Source organism: Stegodyphus dumicola, chromosome 7 (genome assembly GCF_044657685.1).
Source record: "Stegodyphus dumicola isolate Sdum_Otavi_A_Nest chromosome 7, ASM4465768v1".
Classification (NCBI taxonomy): Eukaryota; Metazoa; Arthropoda; class Arachnida; order Araneae; family Eresidae; genus Stegodyphus; species Stegodyphus dumicola.
Window position 1 is genome coordinate 145,353,161 of NC_140774.1, and position 21,500 is coordinate 145,374,660.

At 32.8% G+C, this 21,500-nt stretch overlaps 1 protein-coding gene across 1 annotated transcript in view; it reads left to right on the plus strand.

Moving 5' to 3' along the window:
- The window catches only part of LOC118184650 (TD and POZ domain-containing protein 1-like), a 33,153-nt gene extending 13,849 nt beyond the window's left edge, over window positions 1-19,304 (plus strand). Inside the window, exon 2 of the mRNA XM_085820887.1 lies at window positions 18,878-19,304. Coding sequence (XP_085677013.1) covers window positions 18,878-18,999 — 122 coding nt within the window. The 3' untranslated portion in view covers window positions 19,000-19,304. The remainder of the gene's footprint in view (window positions 1-18,877) is intronic.
- Window positions 19,305-21,500: the final 2,196 nt, after the last annotated feature.

Below are 21,500 nucleotides of genomic sequence, written 5' to 3' on the forward strand. Positions count from 1 at the left end.
TTTCGTAAGAGAATCCACCTTGAGAATATAATCAGTTAATTGTCTTTCCTAAGAAAAAGTCTTCTTGTAAAACCTTTATTGAAATCTTGCATAACATCTTCCACTTCTATCCAGTTCTTTTGCATTTTCAGTTTGTTCACTTTGTGACAAACCATTCTTGTTCTGCTAATGCCAACTCTGGAAGATCATGACATATGGCAATTTTTTCTGTGTTTATTTCATTTATAGTTTAAAAACTTTCCCCCTTATGTTTTATGCTGTGGCTGTTATGAGATATTACAGTGATCATATCTAGGTATGTGTTGCCATGATTTGTGCTAAGTATGTGTTGTGGAAATTTTTGTTATTTATTATGAAATGCAGAGAACATAGCAAAACCTCAAATCCTATCTTAAATGTATTTCTTCATGCATGCCAGGAATATCACAGGGTTTTGCCACATGTTTTAAGATGAGGAGACTGGAAAATTAGGGAAATGGAACAGTAAATGAAAAATAAACAAATTTGTTAACAATAACAAACTGTGCAAGATTTTATTTTTAGAAAATGTATAAGATAGCATGCTAATTTTTGTAATTTATTTAAGTTTATCTTGAGTCTACAGATAATGAGGGATTACTATGGATAACAGCATATATTCAAAATTAACAAGAAATTTTGCATAATATGATTTACAGAAACGATGTCTTATATTTCAGGGCCCAAATATTTGGCATAATAAATATATATATTCAAATTTAATTTCTTTATTTTCTTTTAAGAGCTGATTTTTAAATTTGTATTTGATGTAGAATTTATGTATAGTTGCTTTCCTACTCACAGCTTAATTTTTAATCTGCTGATTCATGAATATATTTTGTAAATATATGAATATATTTTTTTGCCAGAAAGTATTTACTACAAATGTTTTAAGTATCATGTTTTTTTATTCATTGTGTAGAGGGAATGAAATATTTGGTAGCTAATATATTGATTAAAATGTCATTGACTAGTATTTTCTATAACAATGATCTCCAAACTTTTTGATCACATACCCCTAAAACAAAAATAATTTGAAGTTCTATCCCGTGTAATATAATATGCACGATCATACACTTTCAAATGATTATGAGCTTACTTCTTTGGTGTACCCCCTAGTATCACTTTGTGTATTCCCAGAGTGCACATACCCCACATTGGATACCACTGTTCTATAACATTGTGCTCTAAAACATTTATTTGTTCAAAATTGAATAATTATTTTTCCAGGGTATAAAGGTATTTATTTTTTACATCTGTACTTTTGGAAAAAAATATCATTCAATTTCATGGAAAAAAATATTCAATTTCATATAAAATAAAGTTACTTTTCGCGCCTTATGTAAATTTTGATTTTGTTTTCTGCAAGAGGGCGCCTGCGAGCACCGAATTATATCTATTGTACGAACTTGTTCTTCTCACGGCCAGTAAACGCAATAACGAATGTCCGTGTCTGCTTTCCATCCACTATTACAGTTACAGGTATGTTTTCCAAATCAAATTGCTTTTGTTTAGCAGAATTTTGAATTTCTGTATGATATTGGGTTTTATTTGTATGCCCAACTTAAGTTTTTATTTTAGGATAATATTAAAAGCTATATTTTCTGTGACTGTTATATATAGGATTTAATGAGAGTTTTATGTCCATTTTATAAATATGAGATTTAATAGAATCTGCATCTGTAATTTTCATACCCACCGATAAAGAATTTTAGCATTGGTTTTTTAATATGTCTTGTTACAATAAATACATTAAACTTAATTTTGAATTCAAGTTATTGTCTCTGAATTTACAGTTTTCTACTCGTATATGCAACAAATATTTTCTCAAAGAAAAATGTGATAAGAGTACACAAAAGTTTTTGATTGGGTGCAGATACGTGATTGGGGTTTGCTAAAAAGGAACAAATGAACTATCATAGGTAAATGTAATAGATTTTCTCTTAAATTTAAGAATTTTTCATGTATATCTAAAGAAATGCATGCATGCAAAAATTATTAATACAGTCAAAAGTCTTTAATCCGGACTCGTCGGGACTTCGGCGATTCCGGATTATCGGTTTTTCCGGATTATAGATCCTCAGTTTAAATCTGGTAAGATGGCATGCAGAAATTATAAAATTAAAAATATGAAACCGTAATTTATGAAATAAAGAACAATTATCTAAAGGGTATCAAAATTTACAAAAATGAAAAAAGCTTAATATTTATTTGTTTACTTAATTAAACATTTCTTTCAACGCGCGCATGCGTAAAGCATACATTACGCACAGTCGAAATTAGAAAATTGCAACCAGAAAACTATTTGATGTGTATTCATGATATTTATAATGACGAGGAATTTGATTTAAATCATACCAAAGACGTAGTACATCGAGATGAAATACTAAATTTAGTAAGGAATTATAAGCCGAATAAAATAAAAACATCTGCCCTGAAGATAAGGATAGTGCTGACAGATCAACTTCCAGTTCATTGCGCGCCGCGAGACGTCCTTCCCCCGCAGAGCAGCGTGAAATTGATAAACAGATGTTTATCAATTTCACGCTGCTCATGGTAGACACAAATGGTTAGACACAAAGGATATGCTTTATTCATTTTTCGCAGCAATTCCACTTTTTGTTTGATGGACATCGAAACATACTTTCGCTTTGTAGATGCTTTGGCAGCTCCAGAATCGGAAATTCTTTTTGACATAATCGAAAGTTCAAGCTTTCTTTTATAAAATTGCTCTAACAGTCTGCAAAAAATAATCAGCCGGATCCAATTAGAAGATTAGGAACAACGCAGTCTGCAACATTAACTGAAATAGATAATTTTAGCTTAGCTTATACCGTCCGTTATACATTAAACGCGCATGCGTAAACGTATTATGCGTATGCGTAAACGTATTATGCGCATGAGTAGACGCATTATGCGTTTACGCATGCGCAGAAAGTTTGTAGCTTTGAGGTCCGGATTAAAGACTTTTGACTGTAGTAAATATCTTGTTCGGTTTAAGAAGAAATAATGATCTTTTGCATGCAAAAATGTTTACCATTTATTGGCTGTTTTACTAAAAACTCTTAAATGTGAGAGGTAAACCACATAAGGAAAATTGTATTGCTTATTATTACAGTGTAATATAATTCCTTTGCATACTGAGAATATTTTAGGAAAACAGTTTCTGGACACAGGGGTAAAATGCTGTGTATATATATATTGTTGCGTTCGATGGGTTCGTGGATTTGGAGTGATTGATGACAACACTTGATGAAGAATCAAAACACAATTTATTCGTCAGTAGAGTAGGGCTAAAATGCAGAATCGCCCACATATTTGTTTGGCGCTTTTTACAAGAGTAAGAAGAATTGAATTTTTGTCAATTTTGTTTGACTTATTAAGTGAAAATAGGTTGATGTGTACATGGATAAAGCCAAGGCTATTTTTGTGCAATTCGGAGATTTTTTTTTAAGTGAAAATAGGTCGATGTTTACATGGATATCACGTTTGTGCAATTCTTAAAAACGCGCCAAGCAGTGGGTGATTCTGCACTTTCCCCTACAGTAGAAGTTCAGAAATCCGAAAAGCCTGGGACCAGAGATTGTGCGGATTTCAGGACAGAAAAGATAAATCATAATATTCAGACTAAAAGTGCACAATAAATAAGGCGTATTAGATATATTTAATTAAATTATTATATACATTATTGCAATAACTTATATGCGTTAAATTATTATTTCATATATAAATTGATTATATTATTCATTATATTATATATACACAGCATGGAGGTTTGCTGATTTCGTCTCATGCAAAGATTTCCGGTGTTAGAACCACTGTTGCTCTAAAATTTCCACAGCTTTTCTTTATTTTTCCGTATATCATACACAATCGTATCGCAATTCCATACGATTCTGCTATAAAATGCACCTGTCCCCATCTTTTGCAGAATTTGCACTTTTTGCATTACTGTCAATGCAATGTGTTTACGTTTTTCAATGTTGCAAGCAGTAAAATCATGAGTGCGTTTCTTATCTGTAATTGTATTAAAAAGGGCTGAAATTTAAAATATTCTCAATTTATCCACAAAATATCCAGATTAAAAAAGGCAGCACTAAATAATCTCGTGAAACAACAAAAATACAATAACGTGGATCGTGAACTTGAATGAAGAGTGAATCGTCTGCATTTTTACCTCGATGCAGATTACAGGGGGAAAAACTTTTATCATTATGTCAATAATTTGGTATTTCCGTTATGACTCATTATTATTCGGTAATTATGTCATTATTCGGTAAGTATTTTTCTTCTCTATTTCGTACTGAGTGTTGCGGTTTCCGGAACCTATAAACTGAATGTTTATATTTTGAGAGGCAACGCGGATTTCAGGTCGGCGGATTTTCGGTATTTGACTGTATTACACAGGACAGTTCCAAAGAACGCGTTAGGGGGTATCACATCTTAGCGACGATCGGTGCTAGATGGGACTTTTCTGAGAAACGAGATTCTGGTTCCTAGAAATCAAAAAATCGGTCAAACATTGCTTCTCGTGATTTGCAAAAATGCATATAATAAAGTTGAATTTAATCAATAAATTTTGCATGTTGGGATTATATACTCATTTTTAATATATTTTCGGCATTTTTAATGGTGAAAATTTTGATGCTTTTATTTAACCCTGAAGAGAATGAATGGTAAGTATTATAATCAAACTAAGCAGCATTGTATTTGATTTCAGAATAATAATTTTTTATTTTGTGCTTGTATAGTTGTGCTTATGAATGGAATTTTAGTACAAACTATTTCAGCATGATGTGGCCTACTCTCATTTATAATGCATTTTGGGAATAACAGTATTATATTTTGAGTAAACCTTACGAGTCATTTATTATGAAGGTAGAGATGACTGCTTTTATAAATTCATTCAATCATTTAATATAAAAACGAGAAACAGAATAAAATATTATAATATAAATAATAAAATATGCTTTTTGTCCTTTTTTTTTAATATCCAAGCTCCCTATATTCACAGTCAAGAGATACTTTTTTTTTTTTTTTTTTTTTTTTCTGTGTGTGTGGGATGATACATTACTATTAAGTATCGTAAGCTGTTCATAAATAGTGCTAATTTTTCATAATGCAACAAATAACGATCACATAATTAATTTCAATAAAATGTTACGCAAAGACATATTTTTGAAATCTGCACATTAGTCCTCTCTATCCGTCCCTTGGGGATAAATATGGCCAGCTCCTGGGCAGATTCGTATTGTCATCTGCAATGTAGCCAAGCCCTTTCCGATGAGTAAAATTCAAAACATTGTTTCTCCTGTTTTCTGCGTATGAAATTTGTAGCAAAATGGAATTAATTTTTTTTTTAAATTTTCTACATTGATATCTGCTGCACAAGTAATATTTATATGCAAACATAAAACAAAACCTTGCTTTAGAAGAATACCACTAGTTCCTGAATAGACTACAGAATACTTTACAGTTTTTTTTCTATGTTTAATATGAATACAAGGCAGTTTCATTCAAAAAGTGCTTGAAGAAGGCATCTCTTCCTCTAAACAGATAGCCTTCAGGACCTTTGCAATAGAAATTCAACAGTTGAACATGCACTAAAAGATAACATAGTCCTTTTTTTAACTAATAACTTTTAAAGATAACAAAAACTTTTAAAGATAACAAATGTCCTTTTTTTAACTTTCAAATGAAGTGGTCGATTTAAATTTCACCTCTGGTGCTATAGCAGTATATGTGAATAGTATAAACAGCCAGTTGAAACAAGCTGTTTATACCATTCACATATATCCTTGAAATTGTAAGGAACAGGGTTTTTAATTTTATTTTCTCTTTGTATAGCAAACTAGCTTGTATATGTATATATGCAAGTCCAATTTATTTTTTACAAAAGATTCGTATTAAAATAAATGCACTTATGACAAAGAAATGTATGCACATAAACTATAACTAAGAAACAAATCAATTTAGCAATGTGTGAACACAGATGGTAATGGTTCAAGTTTGGTGTAACAGGGTATGACTGCACACCCTATAGTGGTGCTTCAAACATAAATTAGTGTATGATTCAAGACAGACTAGTATGTAGTTGATCCCCATATATGTGTAAAAACTATGTAATCAGAAAAGATATCACGTAGACATTGATTTACACAACTCATAAGCTTCGGTAAATGCCTAATCCACCATTCGCCTGAAAACTGTAGAATGGTCAGCACACTTCTGCTTGGGAAACAGCTCCAGAAAGACGTCTCTAAAAATTGTAGAATTGTGAGCTAGTCATATATGGATTCTATGGTAGACCTAATCCACACTACAGTAGAACATGAGCCTCTGAAACATTACCATCGAAATTGCAATTCCAGGGTCACTATGTACGTTAACCTCGACATTAAAGCACTGGTAGCTCCATTTGCAATTGTGCTAGTGTAAATGAGTGAACACCATAAAATGGCAATGAACAGTGTTAGGTTTATTTAGGAGAAAAAAAAAAAAAAAAAAAACATGAAATATTAGAAATGACCTCTCAGAAATCTGGCCTTCAAGATTGCCGTACAGAAAAGCTTCCAATTACATCATGAAGGCATGCGGTGAGAAAAAAGAAAATTCCTTACATTAAATCCTAACCTTCTTAGTGGACAGCGTGCTTTCGCTCCTGTAAAATATTGCGATTTAAGAAGTCATCCACGATGGCTGATTAGTTCTATAATTATATAAATAATAAAAATTAAGAATGAAAATTAATGTAACGTTAGTACAAACAAGAAGATGCAACAAAAAGATCAATTAGGAGATCACAAAGGGTGCTGTATTGTACAGCATGTACATATACGTAGCATGACATCTATGGGGTGTAGGAGAGGATATAAAGCATGATAATGGTGTACGCTCAAAACATGAACGGAAGCTACTGCACGGTACATTCAGTTTTAACAAAATCGATTTGTAGTCTCAGTACAGTTCTACAGACAATATCTGGACGACTTTGTCTGGAAGTTTGAAAGAAGGCCAAAGTTCGATTATACACATCATGTCAGCAGTTTGGATTACATTTCGAACAAAGAGAGCAGCTATCTGAAGGTTTAGTAATGCTCATTGCCAAATTAGACTTTTATATGCTCTAAGCAATTCAAAGATTTTGTTGCCCCCACATACATCTATAATATGAAGCCTCTTTTTCATCATTCCCTCTTTCTCAGCCTTGGATTAACTACACTGTGTATTCCTTTCTAAAACCTGCAGTGAGAATTTTATTTTTGTGGTACCTTTGCACTTTTTCTTTCAATCTTTCAGCACCTTTTTGTAACGCCGTGGCAGGATATGAAGAACTGATATCTTCTCTTACAGATGATGAGTTGGGTTCAGTTTATTCAGTTATGGCAAAGCATTCGAGAGCTACCTGTCTAAGAGAAGGGATGCCTTCGTGAAAGACTTTTTAAGGGAAATTGGACTGTATATATAGGTTACACATATGGAAACCGTGAAAACGCTTAGTTAGCAGCCAACCTGCTCGACGGAATTCGAACCCCGCACGAGTTCATCGGCTTTACCGCTCGGCCACTGGTGAGCCGTCTTTAGATGATGGGAGATCTATGCTAATAACCTTCCATCATCTGGTAGTGGTGACAATGGGTGAAATCCTAAGATGCATACAATCTATTATTGGACATGCAATATGGCTAAAGACTTGACTAGAGTTTTCAACGCCTAAAAAAACTGCAGATTTCATGCACCCTTCTGTTTTCTAAGTATGTAAACTGTTTCATTCTAAAACTTCGTCAGTTTGGCATTTTCTTGATACTACGCACAGGCACAGATGTCCACCCTTGCCCGTCTCTAGCTATGGCACTGATATCACTACGAAACAATCTGATAGTGTTTTGTTCGCTTTGCGGCCTTTGATGCCTTTTCGTCGGAGGCAGTGTCTTCTGTAGTGTTGCAAACAAAAGATCTGAGTAGCTCAGCAATGGAGTTGAGTTTTAAGGATGATAGCAGCAGCTGGCAAGACTAAACAGGGGCTGGGTGTTATCATCCAGTTTCTACGACAATAGAGCACCGCTGCAATATTATATCAGGGGTTATCAAACAGGTTCAAGAATAAGATAACAGCTTTAATCTTCCAATATTTAGATTATCTAGCCATTCTGGATGTCTAAATATCTAGATAAAGCAGAGATTACGCAGTCATCCCTCTAACATCATCGAAAGGAAACAGTTTGCAAGTGCTCAAATTTTCGTTTGTGGAAGTGAAATGCTTGGTCGCTATATGAAGCTCCATACATCTGAAGAAGATTAATTCACTACTGACTGCGGTTGTGCCAATGTTCTTCTCCTCACGTGCATCTTTTCCAAGATTCTTCGCGAACAACAGTGCTAAACCTCATGATATAGCAACTGTCGCTAGCTTGTTAAGGAGTGAAGATATCGCACCTGTCTTAGCGTATGCATTCTGAACGTATGCTCCAACTCATTATATGGTGTATTATCTGGGGATTTTTGACAGTTCGTCGTTAGTACTTGTCAATGCTTTCATAGCTGTAATCAGCCCTGCAAGAAGAATTGAGCATAATTTCGTGGACGGTTTCGTACAGAGTATGAATATACAGTAGGCAGACTGCATCACATTTAAGTAGGATCATATCCCCTAGTGATAATTGCATTTGTGTAACTCTTCCCTTATCATATGGGCATTCACCTTCTGATTTGAGCAGAATACAGATGTACTTCGAATCTGCTTTTGTATCCTTTGCATTCCTTTCTTAGTCATTGTTGTCACTTTTCTCATTGTCTAATATGTCGACGATGTTATACTGTGCTTTGTACCATTTTAATTACTGCTTGCACATGAGACTTAACATATGAAAATCTGTCGTCTCTACCAATATACACCAATACCTGACAAAGAATCCAAATACGATATTCCAGTAGTATAATGAAGGCCACACATAGCTTATTGCTGAAGACTGGCTGCGTCATTTACTGACACTTACACGACCTACCTGCACAAATATGTCCCTTATTGAGCATAAACCTACCAGCAAAATTGGTGAATACTGTTAGTTCGATTGGTTTGAAATTTCAGCGAACGGCTGGTCGCATGGGAGTTTTTGATGTTTTCTCCTGTGGAATGTGTATGCCAGCCAGATTTCTTTGAAGAGTTTATCAAGAAGCCATCTCTCTTCTTAAGCAAATAGCCCTCAAGTGTTTTTCTAAAATCAAACCTTTAAAAAGTGCTCCACAAAAGCATTCCTGTTCTTAGGCAAAAAGCCCTTGCGTGCTTTGCCGTGATCAAAATAATGTGACTTAAGCTCTATCTGGCCTGCGTAGGCTCAGTTGCCTCGATGTCCTCAATGTGAAACACAATATCTAGCAAGTGTGGAATGTTTGCCATAGGATTATACCAGTGCTTGTTCAATTTTATGCCTCAATGCATTGCAGTCAGTACTTAATTTATAAAAGAAGAAGGAATAGAGCCCTATGAATGATAGTCAGTAAAGATAAAAATAAAATGTAAATTAATAAATAAAAATAGGTAATTAAATTTAATTAATGAAAATAACTCAGTAGTAAATTGAAATACCGGAACTCATCTTAATTTAGACTCCAACTGGAATTTAACTCCAACTGGAGTAGAAATTATACTTTTGCTCAAAGAGTGTTAAGCACTGGGATTGGATTTTAGCTGGATTAAAGACTAAATGACTGATATCGTACTGAAGTTGATTGCACTGCATGCATATCCTTCCTTAATTGACCTGCTGCTCTGTTTCGATGATCAGATCTCAAAACAAAAGAACGGGGCATGGATCTCATCTACTAGCTAAGTTCAGAACCCAGAAATTAGACAGGATTAGCATTTTTTATGAAGAGCATTACTTATAGATTATAAGCCACATAATATCATGATAACGGTGTATATACAGGTTATTACGTTAACTTGTACACTCAACTTGTACAAGGCCCACCAGTGGCCGAAACGTAAATCCGCTGAATGCTAGTAATTCGCTCAGAGTTTAATCTTGAAGAATATGCTGGATGCAGAGGAGATTTTGCTATTTTCCTCATGTATAAAGTGAATCAGAGCCAGTTTCCCTTACATTGTTCCTTTAAAAAGGCATATCTGCTCTTAGGCAGATAGCTCTCACATTTTTTTGACGTAATAATCCAATACAATTCCTATTAACTATAAATGTAAAACTGCGTAGCAAATTCAGTAGTAAAATGCCGCTTTGCATAAAAACGCTGCAGCACACAAGACTAAAATTTGCCAAATTGCTGTTCCAGGAGTGAGAATTTCAGCTTATAGTCTATACACAATGTTCACCAGACTTGTCATCAAATGATTTCTTTTTTTGTTTCGAAAACAGAAGAAGTATTTGTATATTTTATACTGCAGTCTGATGATGATTTGAATGATGTTCAGGAATGAGCTGAAGGCTGTGATAAAATATATTTTTATATTGGAATTCAATGTTTAATTGATTGCTGTACTAAATGCATTTAAGTCTGCATAGGAAACTGAGAATGTAATTTTAGACATTATCTTCTACAAATTTTGTATGCTTAAACTTACTGAATATCTCTATATATGGAATAAAATTAAGCAGAGAGAAGGAATAGTATTTCACAAATGGCAGATTTGACAAAACTAAAATGTACATAGGCTGTACAGTGAAAATCACTAACATTATCAAGATATAAGACACAGAGCTCTTAAGTTGTCAGAATAATTTAAAAATAATACACTTGTTATGAATCCAGGCAAACATTGAAATTTAAAATGGAATTGAATTTAAAATGGATTTTGAATGTTCATCATAAGTTTGAAGCCTATTAAGTTAAACTGCAAAAAACTTTTCAAAGGAGAAATTAACCACTGAAAACAAAAAAATTACAGAATTAATGTATTGACAAAAAAAGCCAAATTAAAAATTCATAGGAGTTCACCAGACAAGCCAGATAAAAAATAATAATAATTGAACTAAGGAAGTAGCTGTTATTTTGTAAACCAATGAACAAAAACTTTTCATTTGAATAATAATAAAAAATATACAGTCAAAAGTCTTTAATCCGGACGTCCATAATCCGGAAGGATCTACAATCCGGACCTCAAAGCTGCAAACATTCTGCGCATGCGTAAACGCATAATGAATCTCCGCATGCGCCTAATTCCTTTACGCATGCGCATAACACGTTTACGCATGCGCGTTTAATGTATAATGGACGGTATAAGCTAGCCTAAAATTATCTAATTATCTATTTCAGTTAATGTTGCAGATTGCGTTGATGCTTAATCTTCTGATTAGATCCGGCTTATTATTTTTTGCAGACTGTTAGAGCAATTTTATAAAAAGTAAGCTTGAACTTTCGATTATGTCAAAAAGAGTTTCCGATTTTGGAGCTCCCAAAGGATCTACAAAGCAAAAGCATGTTTCGATGTCCATCAAACAAAAAGTGGAATTGCTACAAAAAATGGATAATGGCATATCCTTTGTTTCTCTAACCATTCCGAAATCTGTTTATCAATTTCACCTGCTCTGCGGAGGGGGGGACGTCGCGGCGCGCAATGAAATGGAAGTTGATCTGTCAGCACTATCCTATCTTCAGGGCAGATGTTTTTATTTTATTCGGCTTATAATTCTTTACTAAATGTAGTATTTCATCTCGATATACTCCGTCTTTGATATGATTTAAATCAAATTCCTCGTCATTATAAATATCACGAATACACATCAAATAGTTTTCTGGTTGCAATTTTCTAATTTCGACTATGCGTAATGTGTGCTTTACGCATGCGCCCGTTGAAAGAAATGTTTAATAAAGTAAAAAAATAAATATGAAGCATTTTTTTTTTTTGTAAATTTTAATGCCCTTTAGATCATAATTGCTCTTTATTTCATAAATTGCGGTTTCATAGTTTTAATTTAATAATTTCTGCATGCCGTCTTACCAGATTTAAACTAATGATCTATAATCCGGAATCGCTGAGGTCCCGACGAGTCCGGATTAAAGACTTTTGACTGTATATAGATTTCAAATCATTAGTGAAAAGGTCATTAAAAATGCCAGTCTGGTAATTGTATTAGAAATCTCAGCTTTTCTAGGTATAAATCCATTAGTAACTTTAAATAAAAAATAAAGGTCATCAAAGACATTCTGATGGTTCTGATGAAGTCATGCATGTGTGCTGATTCATTGCAGTTAGCAATATTTCTAGAATTGTGTTTGTCCTGAAATCAGTTTCTCTTGTATTTCAAGGTTTCGAAAAGAAGTTAAAAAAGTATTAAATTGGTTAAAATTTATGTAAAGGGGTTAAAACAAAAAGAACGGCATATATCTCATGTAAACATTTTAATTCTTTTAGAACTTGTATTTTAGAACAATCAAAAATTGTTTTCAGATTTTTTTCATTAAATAGCTTCACAAAACTCACTTCCTCCTCTGACGACTAAGAGTATTAAATTATATTGCTCATATTATATACTACTGTACTAAAAATGGTCTGCCTTATTAGATGTTGTGTATTATTTATTTTTAGATTATTATATTATATTGCGTTTATTCTTTTAGAAATAAAGATATAGTAATAATGTATATATGAAGATAAGTTGATAAAAAGGTAAATTTGTTTTTAATTGTTTACTTAAAACATTCAACAGAAGTCATAGACTTCAAATTTATATGCATAAATTGATCCACATATTTGCATTAAACTGAATATTTTTAAATACATTATCTTAGATTGACAATGTACTTATGCATAATTTACTAATATTTTACTCTATATGCATACAAATATATTGCATTATTTCAGACTTCCAAATTTAGATATTTAGATAAAAAAGGCCAAGCACTTTTAGATGTCACATTTATGAATAATATAAAGCAAAAATTTTACAGGGAAAAAAAGAGAAAAAAAAAGGACATTCGAAGTACAGTTCTTATACTAGAAATTAGGTGCTTTGATCCTATAGGTTCTTTTGATAAAGCTTACATTAATAACAAGACATAATGCTGCCATTTATTTCTTAAATATAATATATAAATATGCCATCTATTACTTGAATATAATATATAAATATGCTTGAATATAATATACAAATATTTTCAAGGAAATATTTTTTTTAAGAAAATATTCATAACATTAGAATTTTTCTAACAAAAATAATCATCTCTTATCATACTTCAATATCATAAAATATATTTGGAGGCAAAATTGACTTTCTGTGTTCCTGTATAAAGTTTTATTTTTGAGCTTATGGGGGCAGGATGTGATAATAAAACAAATACTGCATAAGTCATTTGTAAGCGATTATTTTCTATATTCAGAGTGTGTAATCATAAAAAATACCTAGAATTATTTTTATTATAATTTTATACATATTAGACAAGAGATTCATGTATGTCTTGTATACAACTGACATGCAAGAGAGTCAATTGTATTTTTAATAAATTATCAGGTACACTATCAAAGGTCAAAATTTTTCACGTCTTTATATTAAAATTTGAGTTTTATGAGTTTAAAACAAACCGACACACAAAAATTTGCTGTAGAAACTAAAATTCTGCTAATTTTTTTTTTTTTTTTTTTAAAGGAGCTGGGTGGTTTGTTTACATTTCTTTTTCAGCAAGACTTTCTTCGAGACCAGACTCACAAATGTATGTATTTATGCATGTGTATCTGTATGTATGTGCGTACAGGTGTGTGTGCACACACACAAACGTATGTACACACATATACATATGCTACATGAACACCTACATCACTACATACAAGCATATGCACACACATTTCTGAATTAATCTCCTGAACACACTCTTTATGTATATAAATGCTTCTGTATGCAATTTTATAGAAATATTTAGCTACGCATGATAGAAAAGTTACACAAGGTTTTAAGATGATTTTTCAATTCCGTTTCATAAGAATGTGATTTTACTGCTTGCATGCATGATTTATCTAAATCTGTTGATAAGAATTTCAAGAAATTCTGATTATATGTGTAAACTTCGTATCTGTATAAAATGGTTAAACATTAACAATTTAAAACAAGAATAATATTCAAATTTATTTAAAGTCCTTTATTTTATATAAAGTTTTAGATATCTATCAAAGAATGATAGTAATTAATCATCAAACGAAATAAAAAAAAATATTTCTTTTCTTGACATTCTAGCACTACACGAAAAAGCGATTCACGATAATCAACACAAATGTGAACAAACATCTCTTCAGGACTGGTCGGAATGCGCAGAAATCACGAAAGTGTCTCTGCGCAACTGGTCGGACGTTTAGCATTTTTACCATGTTTGAGCTAATCGTCCGACGTCGTACGGGTAGACATAGCCTCAGGAATAGGCGCTAGGAAGAAAAAGAAAATATATCGGAAAAAGCGAGATTAAGATGTGATTATATTTGTTTGGCATCTGATTACTAATAATTGCTAATGATTGCTAATTTGGTTCTGTTATATTGCTAAATTAGCATTAAAAGTTGAAATTACTTTTCGATCCGATTTCATATATGTATTAATATATCACATTCCTGCTTATATGATCTACGTATATATATTAGATAACTAGCTAGTTTTGACGCTTATTTCTGGATGTGTATTATTTTACAACTTTTTATGCTTTGAAAACCCAAGCATTTAAACATTATGTGTATGCTTGCTAAAATATTATTCAGATATTCTCGTATAACTAACTATACTATAATCTCATATTATTCAATTCTCATATAACTACGATAGAAATATGCTTCTATTATTTACTTAAAAATGTAGTATTTGATAGCCTTCCACATAGTAACTATTCTAGAATTAGTTCTGTAATGTTATAATAATGTTCATTAAATTGTCTTATGCATTATTTTGCCTAAATATTCATTTTCATAAAGAATATATAATTAATGTAGAGAATGTGAGTTCAATATATTTTAAGGATAGAGATAATAAACAAAAAATAAAAAGGAGACTACACATGCAATCAGATAAAAGTGACCATATTCTAAAGAAAGTTCAAGGAGACTTTCTTCTTCTTGTGAAATGAATTGTGGTGGAGCTTGAGAATGGAAAGGATTTTGGATCCATGAATATTTCTCGATATTTTCTTCCACAAAGTATTTTGCGAACCATTCAGTGAGCTCCGAAAGGTGTTCTGTGACACCTTTCGAAGTGCAGCAATTTTTGAGAGACAACGAGCTCAGTAGGGAATGCGTATTTATGCAAGTCAGGGGAAAGAGTCTTGACCGCCATACTCGTTAATTTTTCTTATCCACAACTGCAGTTTTCTTCTAAACGCCGCAGTCTTCTCCAATAGTTTCAAGATGTGCAATTTTTTTTTTAAATAAGCCAAAAAAAAAAAAAAAAAAAAAAAATTGGGCGAGTTTTGACAATTTTTGCTTACTCGCCTTTTTTGGCCCTGCATGCTTTTGTTATTTTATTTAATAAATGTGGGGCCTGGGCGGTTGTTGGGACTGTCTTTCGTGGGCATTTGGTCTGTTGGACTGCCCCCGGGTTGAATTTGGCTCTGTGTTTGGGCGCCCGGTGAGTGGCGTTTTGTGATTCCTCTTTAGGCTCTAGATATAGGTGGACGTGGTGCTACACCGATTAACCTTTTGGTAAAGGGACAGTGCTCACGTCCTCTGTTGCTTATCGCTTATTGCCTTGTAGAGACAGATTCAAGGCATTCAGTTTGTCAAAAAAGTATATCGCACAAATATGCCAGTTTTAGTAAAAGGTCTGGTTGGCAAAGTATCTGGAGTTTGCATGTTCTTCCTCTTGCAGAAAAGTGTGAATTTCTTGCTGTGCTCGAGTACATGGGATAAGACATTTCCACATGAAAGCCATCGTGAACTGCACTAATATAGCAGGGCTGTGTGTTCAGCTTCCATGTCCATGCAAAGTTTTTTGAATAGTTTGGCTTTCAGCGGCCTAGTTTTATGTAGTTTACTACGTCTATGATATGTTCAAATACCAAATTCAATTCACAGCTTATTGATTTCGATGCAAGTGCTTTTCTATGTATGATGCAAAGAGTCCACATAGTATGCGGTGCTTTACTGCGAATCCTCCATACCTGCCAGACACTGATCGAGCGCCGTCAGTACGCACACCGATAATTTTTTCCCAATCTAGTAAATTATCTAATATCACTTTAATGTATTAAAGAACCTTGGATAATCTCTAAGCAGTAAGGGTCCTCTAAAAGGTATATAGGAGCCTTATTAAGCAGGGGAAAAGTATCACGGCTGTTTCCCTAGAGGAAGTACGTCATCGATGACAACCATACGCTGATCGCGTATTTTTACTTCCTCCCTAGGAAACGTATGTATTGTATGTATTGAGAATACGGCAAAGCACACTAGGGCTATCTGCCTAAGGGGAGGGATGCCTTTCGTGGAGGACTTTCTAAGAGAAACCGGCTCGTATACACGTTACACATGGGGAAAACCACGAAAAACGCCCATGCAGCCAGCCCGTTCGCGGGATTCGAACCTCGGACCGAACTACCAGTGTTCAGCGATTTTACCGCTCGGCCGCTGGTGGGCCCCTAGGAAAACAAAACACACGACTAAAGCCTCGTTTGCACTACTGCGTACGAACGCGTTGCGTCAATTGAAGACAAGCCTACGGCATCCGTACAAGCGTTTCCACTGCCGCTTATTCGTAGAATATTTTCATTTTTCCGCCGCTAGGTGTCACTGTAATATTTTAGCGCCAAACAAGCAGTTCGCGAGTTACGACGCTGAACATCTGAATTTTTCCCGCTTATCGAGTATTGTTTGCTTTGGATTTGATATGGATCCTCACGTAAAACGCAGAAAAGTTTTGTTTACTAAATTCCATGTTATTGGAAATTTTTATTTCTGCTTATGAACTGCGAAAGTAAAGTACGCTAGCAATTGTTAAATAAGTAAGGTTATAATGCATATTATGAACATCACTAATTCCATAGAAGCTGAAGTAAATTTAAAAAAAAATTGCGTTTTTAGAAGCCTTAAATATTAATGAAATATTATATATATTATTAAAACTAAAATGTACTGTTAGTGAAAAAATAAACAAATAAATAAATAAAATAAAAAAGTTAAAGGAATTAAAAAATAGTTGGTACTTAAAAAATACAGAGCGACTGTAAAGAAAGGCCAAAATATTGACACAAAATTTGCTATGCTTGTATACGGCTGACTTCAGGGTCATAGCTGGATAATTTATTAGAAATCTCGTTTGTTTTAAAATGCACTATGGGCAGTTATATTTTATACATAATCTATAAAATATTATTTTTAATTTAAACATTTTTAATTCATATCTCTCTTTATAGAAGAAGCTATAAAAATAAGATTTTTCTCTTTATATATACGCACATTAAGTAAAGAAAATGGAAATATTTAATTAATTAATTCCTGCGCTTCTGCTGGAGAGAACTGAATTTAAAAGCAATTGTTATAGTAATTTTTTGTTAAAAAATGTTAAGGGCATTAATACTGTCTCATGTTAATTGGAATGAAAGTTTAGAGTCGTAAACATCCATCAAGAATCGTAAAGACTTGTACTCTTGCACATGTATATACATGTGCAAGAGTACAAGTCTGAGCACATGTATATACAATTACATAAAAGTGAAACGAAAAAATATATATATATCTACAGGGTTTCAAAATAAATTAAATTTAAATAATTCTCTTGCGCCATTGCTGCAAGGAATGAAATTTGAATTTAACAAACATTTTCTATTCCTAAAAAGCAAATTTAAAGTTAATTAAATTTAAATGAAATTTAATGCAAATAAATAAATGATTAATTATTCCTGCGAACTAATATACAATATCATTTAAATTCTGAGAGCATATGTAAATCAAATGCAAGTATCAAAATCCATGAATAAATATATAATTCCAAAAATTTATTTATCCTATTATTCACTTATGCATTTTTATAATTTTTTTAGGATTAATAATCTATCCTATTATTCACCTATGCATTTTTATAATTTTTCAGAATGAATAATCTATCCCATTATTCACTTATGCATTTTTATAAATTTTTTAGGATTAATAAATTTTTGGAATTATATATTTATTCATGGATTTTGATATTTGACTATATCAAATCACTCTATTTGACATAAGTAATTATCATTTTGTAACTTTTTCTTCATTAAGAGACTGTTAGTTTTCACACTTTAAAAAATTCTATAATTTATAATTTAATAACTTGTTCTAATGAGACATAAAAAGTATATTTTATAACTCATAATGATAGTGTTCCATTTAAAAACTGTTATTAGAAATGTAGGTACTTTTTCTATTATATGGGTACTGCAAAAAACATGTGATAACTTGCTAAAGATAGCAACAATGTGATGAGCTAAGTCATCATCAGTGAAATGAGCCAAATATTCATGTGTTATTAATTGTTTATTACACTTTCTTATTCTCATTAAAGCAGCATTTCCGAAACAATAAAATGTTGATCAAACCATGAACATCCTTGAAAAAGAAACTCTCACTGCAATTTTTTATATCCTGTATAGCATGGCTTTATACTGACTGCTGTTAGAGATATAGTAAAAAGTCAAAGATCTAGAATATTCGTGTCATATTGGCAATTTCAGATTTGGGATTTTGCTGCATATTAGATCTTAAGTTTAAATTCAGTAAAATGTTAAGTATAAAATTAAAAATATGAAATGGTGATTTATGAAATATCAAAGTATGTATGACCTAAAGGGAATCAAAATGTACAAAAAAGAAAAGCTCAATATTTATTTGTTTGCTTTATTAAGCATTTATTTCAATGTAACTTGCTTAATTTTTTGTGCTAACACTTTCTCTTTGATTCTATAGATAGAAATTCTTGTTCAACAGCAAAGTTGCCTGAGATTTACAAAAGAAAAAAAAAAAAAAAAAAAAAAAAAGAGGAGGAAGCAGTGAAATTACTACAGAAAAAAGGGATTCCTCATAGCTGAAAATTTTGTAAAAATAATTCTGTTTACCAATTACGATACACCAAAATAACGTTTCAATCTTAGATCTTGCCCAGAAAAAAAAGTCTCAGATCTCGCACTTGGTTTGAAGGGATCGCATCTAAATTTGCTTAGAGCTTTAAAATTTATGTATCATTGGTAGCATGGACTGACCTCAGTTGAGTTTTGTAATATGCAATACAATTGTTGATTGGAACAATTATATACGGAAATTTTTTTAACGATATTATATCTAGGTATGTCTCATGCTTGATTCTGAAATCTGTTAATAAATGCTATTCTATCAAGTCCTAGTTGATTTCTCATTTAAACTACAACAGTGCACAATCCTAAATGTTGGAAATTATTTCTTACAAATTTGATTTTAAAAAATATATAGAAGGATTTATCATGCCAGAAATTGGAGTTAATGGCAATCGTATGGACATTGAACAGGTTAAGAGAATTCTTAATCGACATAAGATTTACAATATAGAAGCATTTACTGCAAGAGAAAAATTATTTATAATGTGTCAGCTAAGTAATTTGACAATTGTAGCGTTTACCGTATTTGATGGCATCTAAGACGCACCCTTATTTAGAAGGCCTCACACAAGGAAAAAACGTTTCAATAGTCCACAATAAATTAAATTGTGGTTTCTTTTAGTTCTAAGGTTTGTAAAAGCCAAATAAAGAATCATTGAATACAATTACCAAACATATTTTTATTAAGGTAAATTAACAAACGGCAAGCTATTTTGAACTTGATATGTAAATTTCAGTAATGAATAAATGAATGAACGGCAAGCAATCAAACTTAATACAAAATAAAGCAGAAAGAACAAAAAACACAGATTCAAGAAAAACGTTGCCTATCATGAAATTAGACTTTAATCACTTTCAAAACCATAAAAATCCTTTTCACTATCATCATTACCGAAAACGAGAATATCGTCATTACTACTGTTTCCGTCATCTCTAGTATCACCTTTTTCGAATAATGCGTCGCCTTCAGTTCCGTCAAGAGCATTACTGATTCTGCACTTCTTAAAGGACTTAACAATTACTTCAGCCTTTACGTCCTCCCAAGATCTTTTTACTCACTCGGACATTTGTGAAATAGAGGACCGCTTCATTCTACCTGAGGGTGCGAGGGCGTGATGTGGCTCTCCTATCCACTTGTTCCATCGTTCTCGCACTTTTTTCTTAAATGGCTTATTCACCGAATTCATTTTATTATTCTAAAGGCTGCAATAGGCTAGTCAGTCCACCAGGATTGACAGCTATCTGGGTTTTTAATTCTCTCGCTTTATTCTTTATGGTTTTAGTTCTATGGGTGCTAAACTGATCCAAAACCAAAAGAGAGGGTTTTCTTAATGGTCCACCAGGTCGCCTGGCCCATACGTTCTGTAATCATAGTTTCATTTCAGCTTCGTCCATCCAGCCTTTCGGATGAACATGAACAATTATCCCCGTTGGAAGTTTTACTTTCGGATGAGTTTTTCTTTTGAATATGAAAAACAGCGGTAGTTTTGTGCCATTAGCACAACATGTTAGAACTACCGTATATCGGGTTTTTTCATGACCTGTGGTTTTTATGGTTATTGATTTAGATCCTTTAATATTCACAGTCTTCTTGTATGGTACATCAAATGTGAGTGGAATTTCATCCATATTTCCTATTTGACCGAGCTCAAAAGAAGTTTTCTTGCGCGCATTTATAACAAACCTATGAAATGCTAGTATTTTTTCTTCATAATCTGCTGGCATTTTCTGTGCAATAGTTGTTTTTGTGCGCATTGATAAGCCTTGTCTTTTCATGAACCTGTAGCACCAGCCCTCAGACCCTGAAAAGTTCTGATTCCCATGTTTTTCTGCAAATCCTTTGGCCTCATTGATTATCATTTTCGTTGAAACACTTATCCCAGATTTTCTCTTATCTATCCCCCACATTTTTACGGCATTTTCAAGTTCAGGCCACGATAGAGCTGGGCATCGAAGGTTATGTTTTTGTTTTTTAGCAGTCTTCAGTTGATCTTCCTTCAGTCGCCAAGTATGTATCAATTTTTCGGTAGGTGGTAGAGAGAAATGCCTTGCTACTGCTCTGTTTCCATGAACTTTGGCGTAGTTTAACACTCCTAGTTTATACTGAATTGTATAGCTTAATCTCTTGTTTCCTGTAGTCATATTTTCCAGGGTATTTTTTTAAAACAAATAGTTTTAAGCACCGCTACCATCACGTTAGTAGTAAGCGGCCGTACTCAGCCGACGCCCGAGGCTATAGGGGGCGTGGTCTCCGCCATCTTGGATCACGTGACAACCGGAAGTGACGTAGATGGATGGGATAACGTAGACGGAATGACGTCATGCATCGTTTTGTTTTTTATTCTGTGGCAACGAACAATTTTTATGTTTATGGCAACGGTATCTTGAACTACGTGTTTGGAATGACATCACTTTTAATTATTTGACATGTGATTAATATTAGTTTGATATTTGATTAA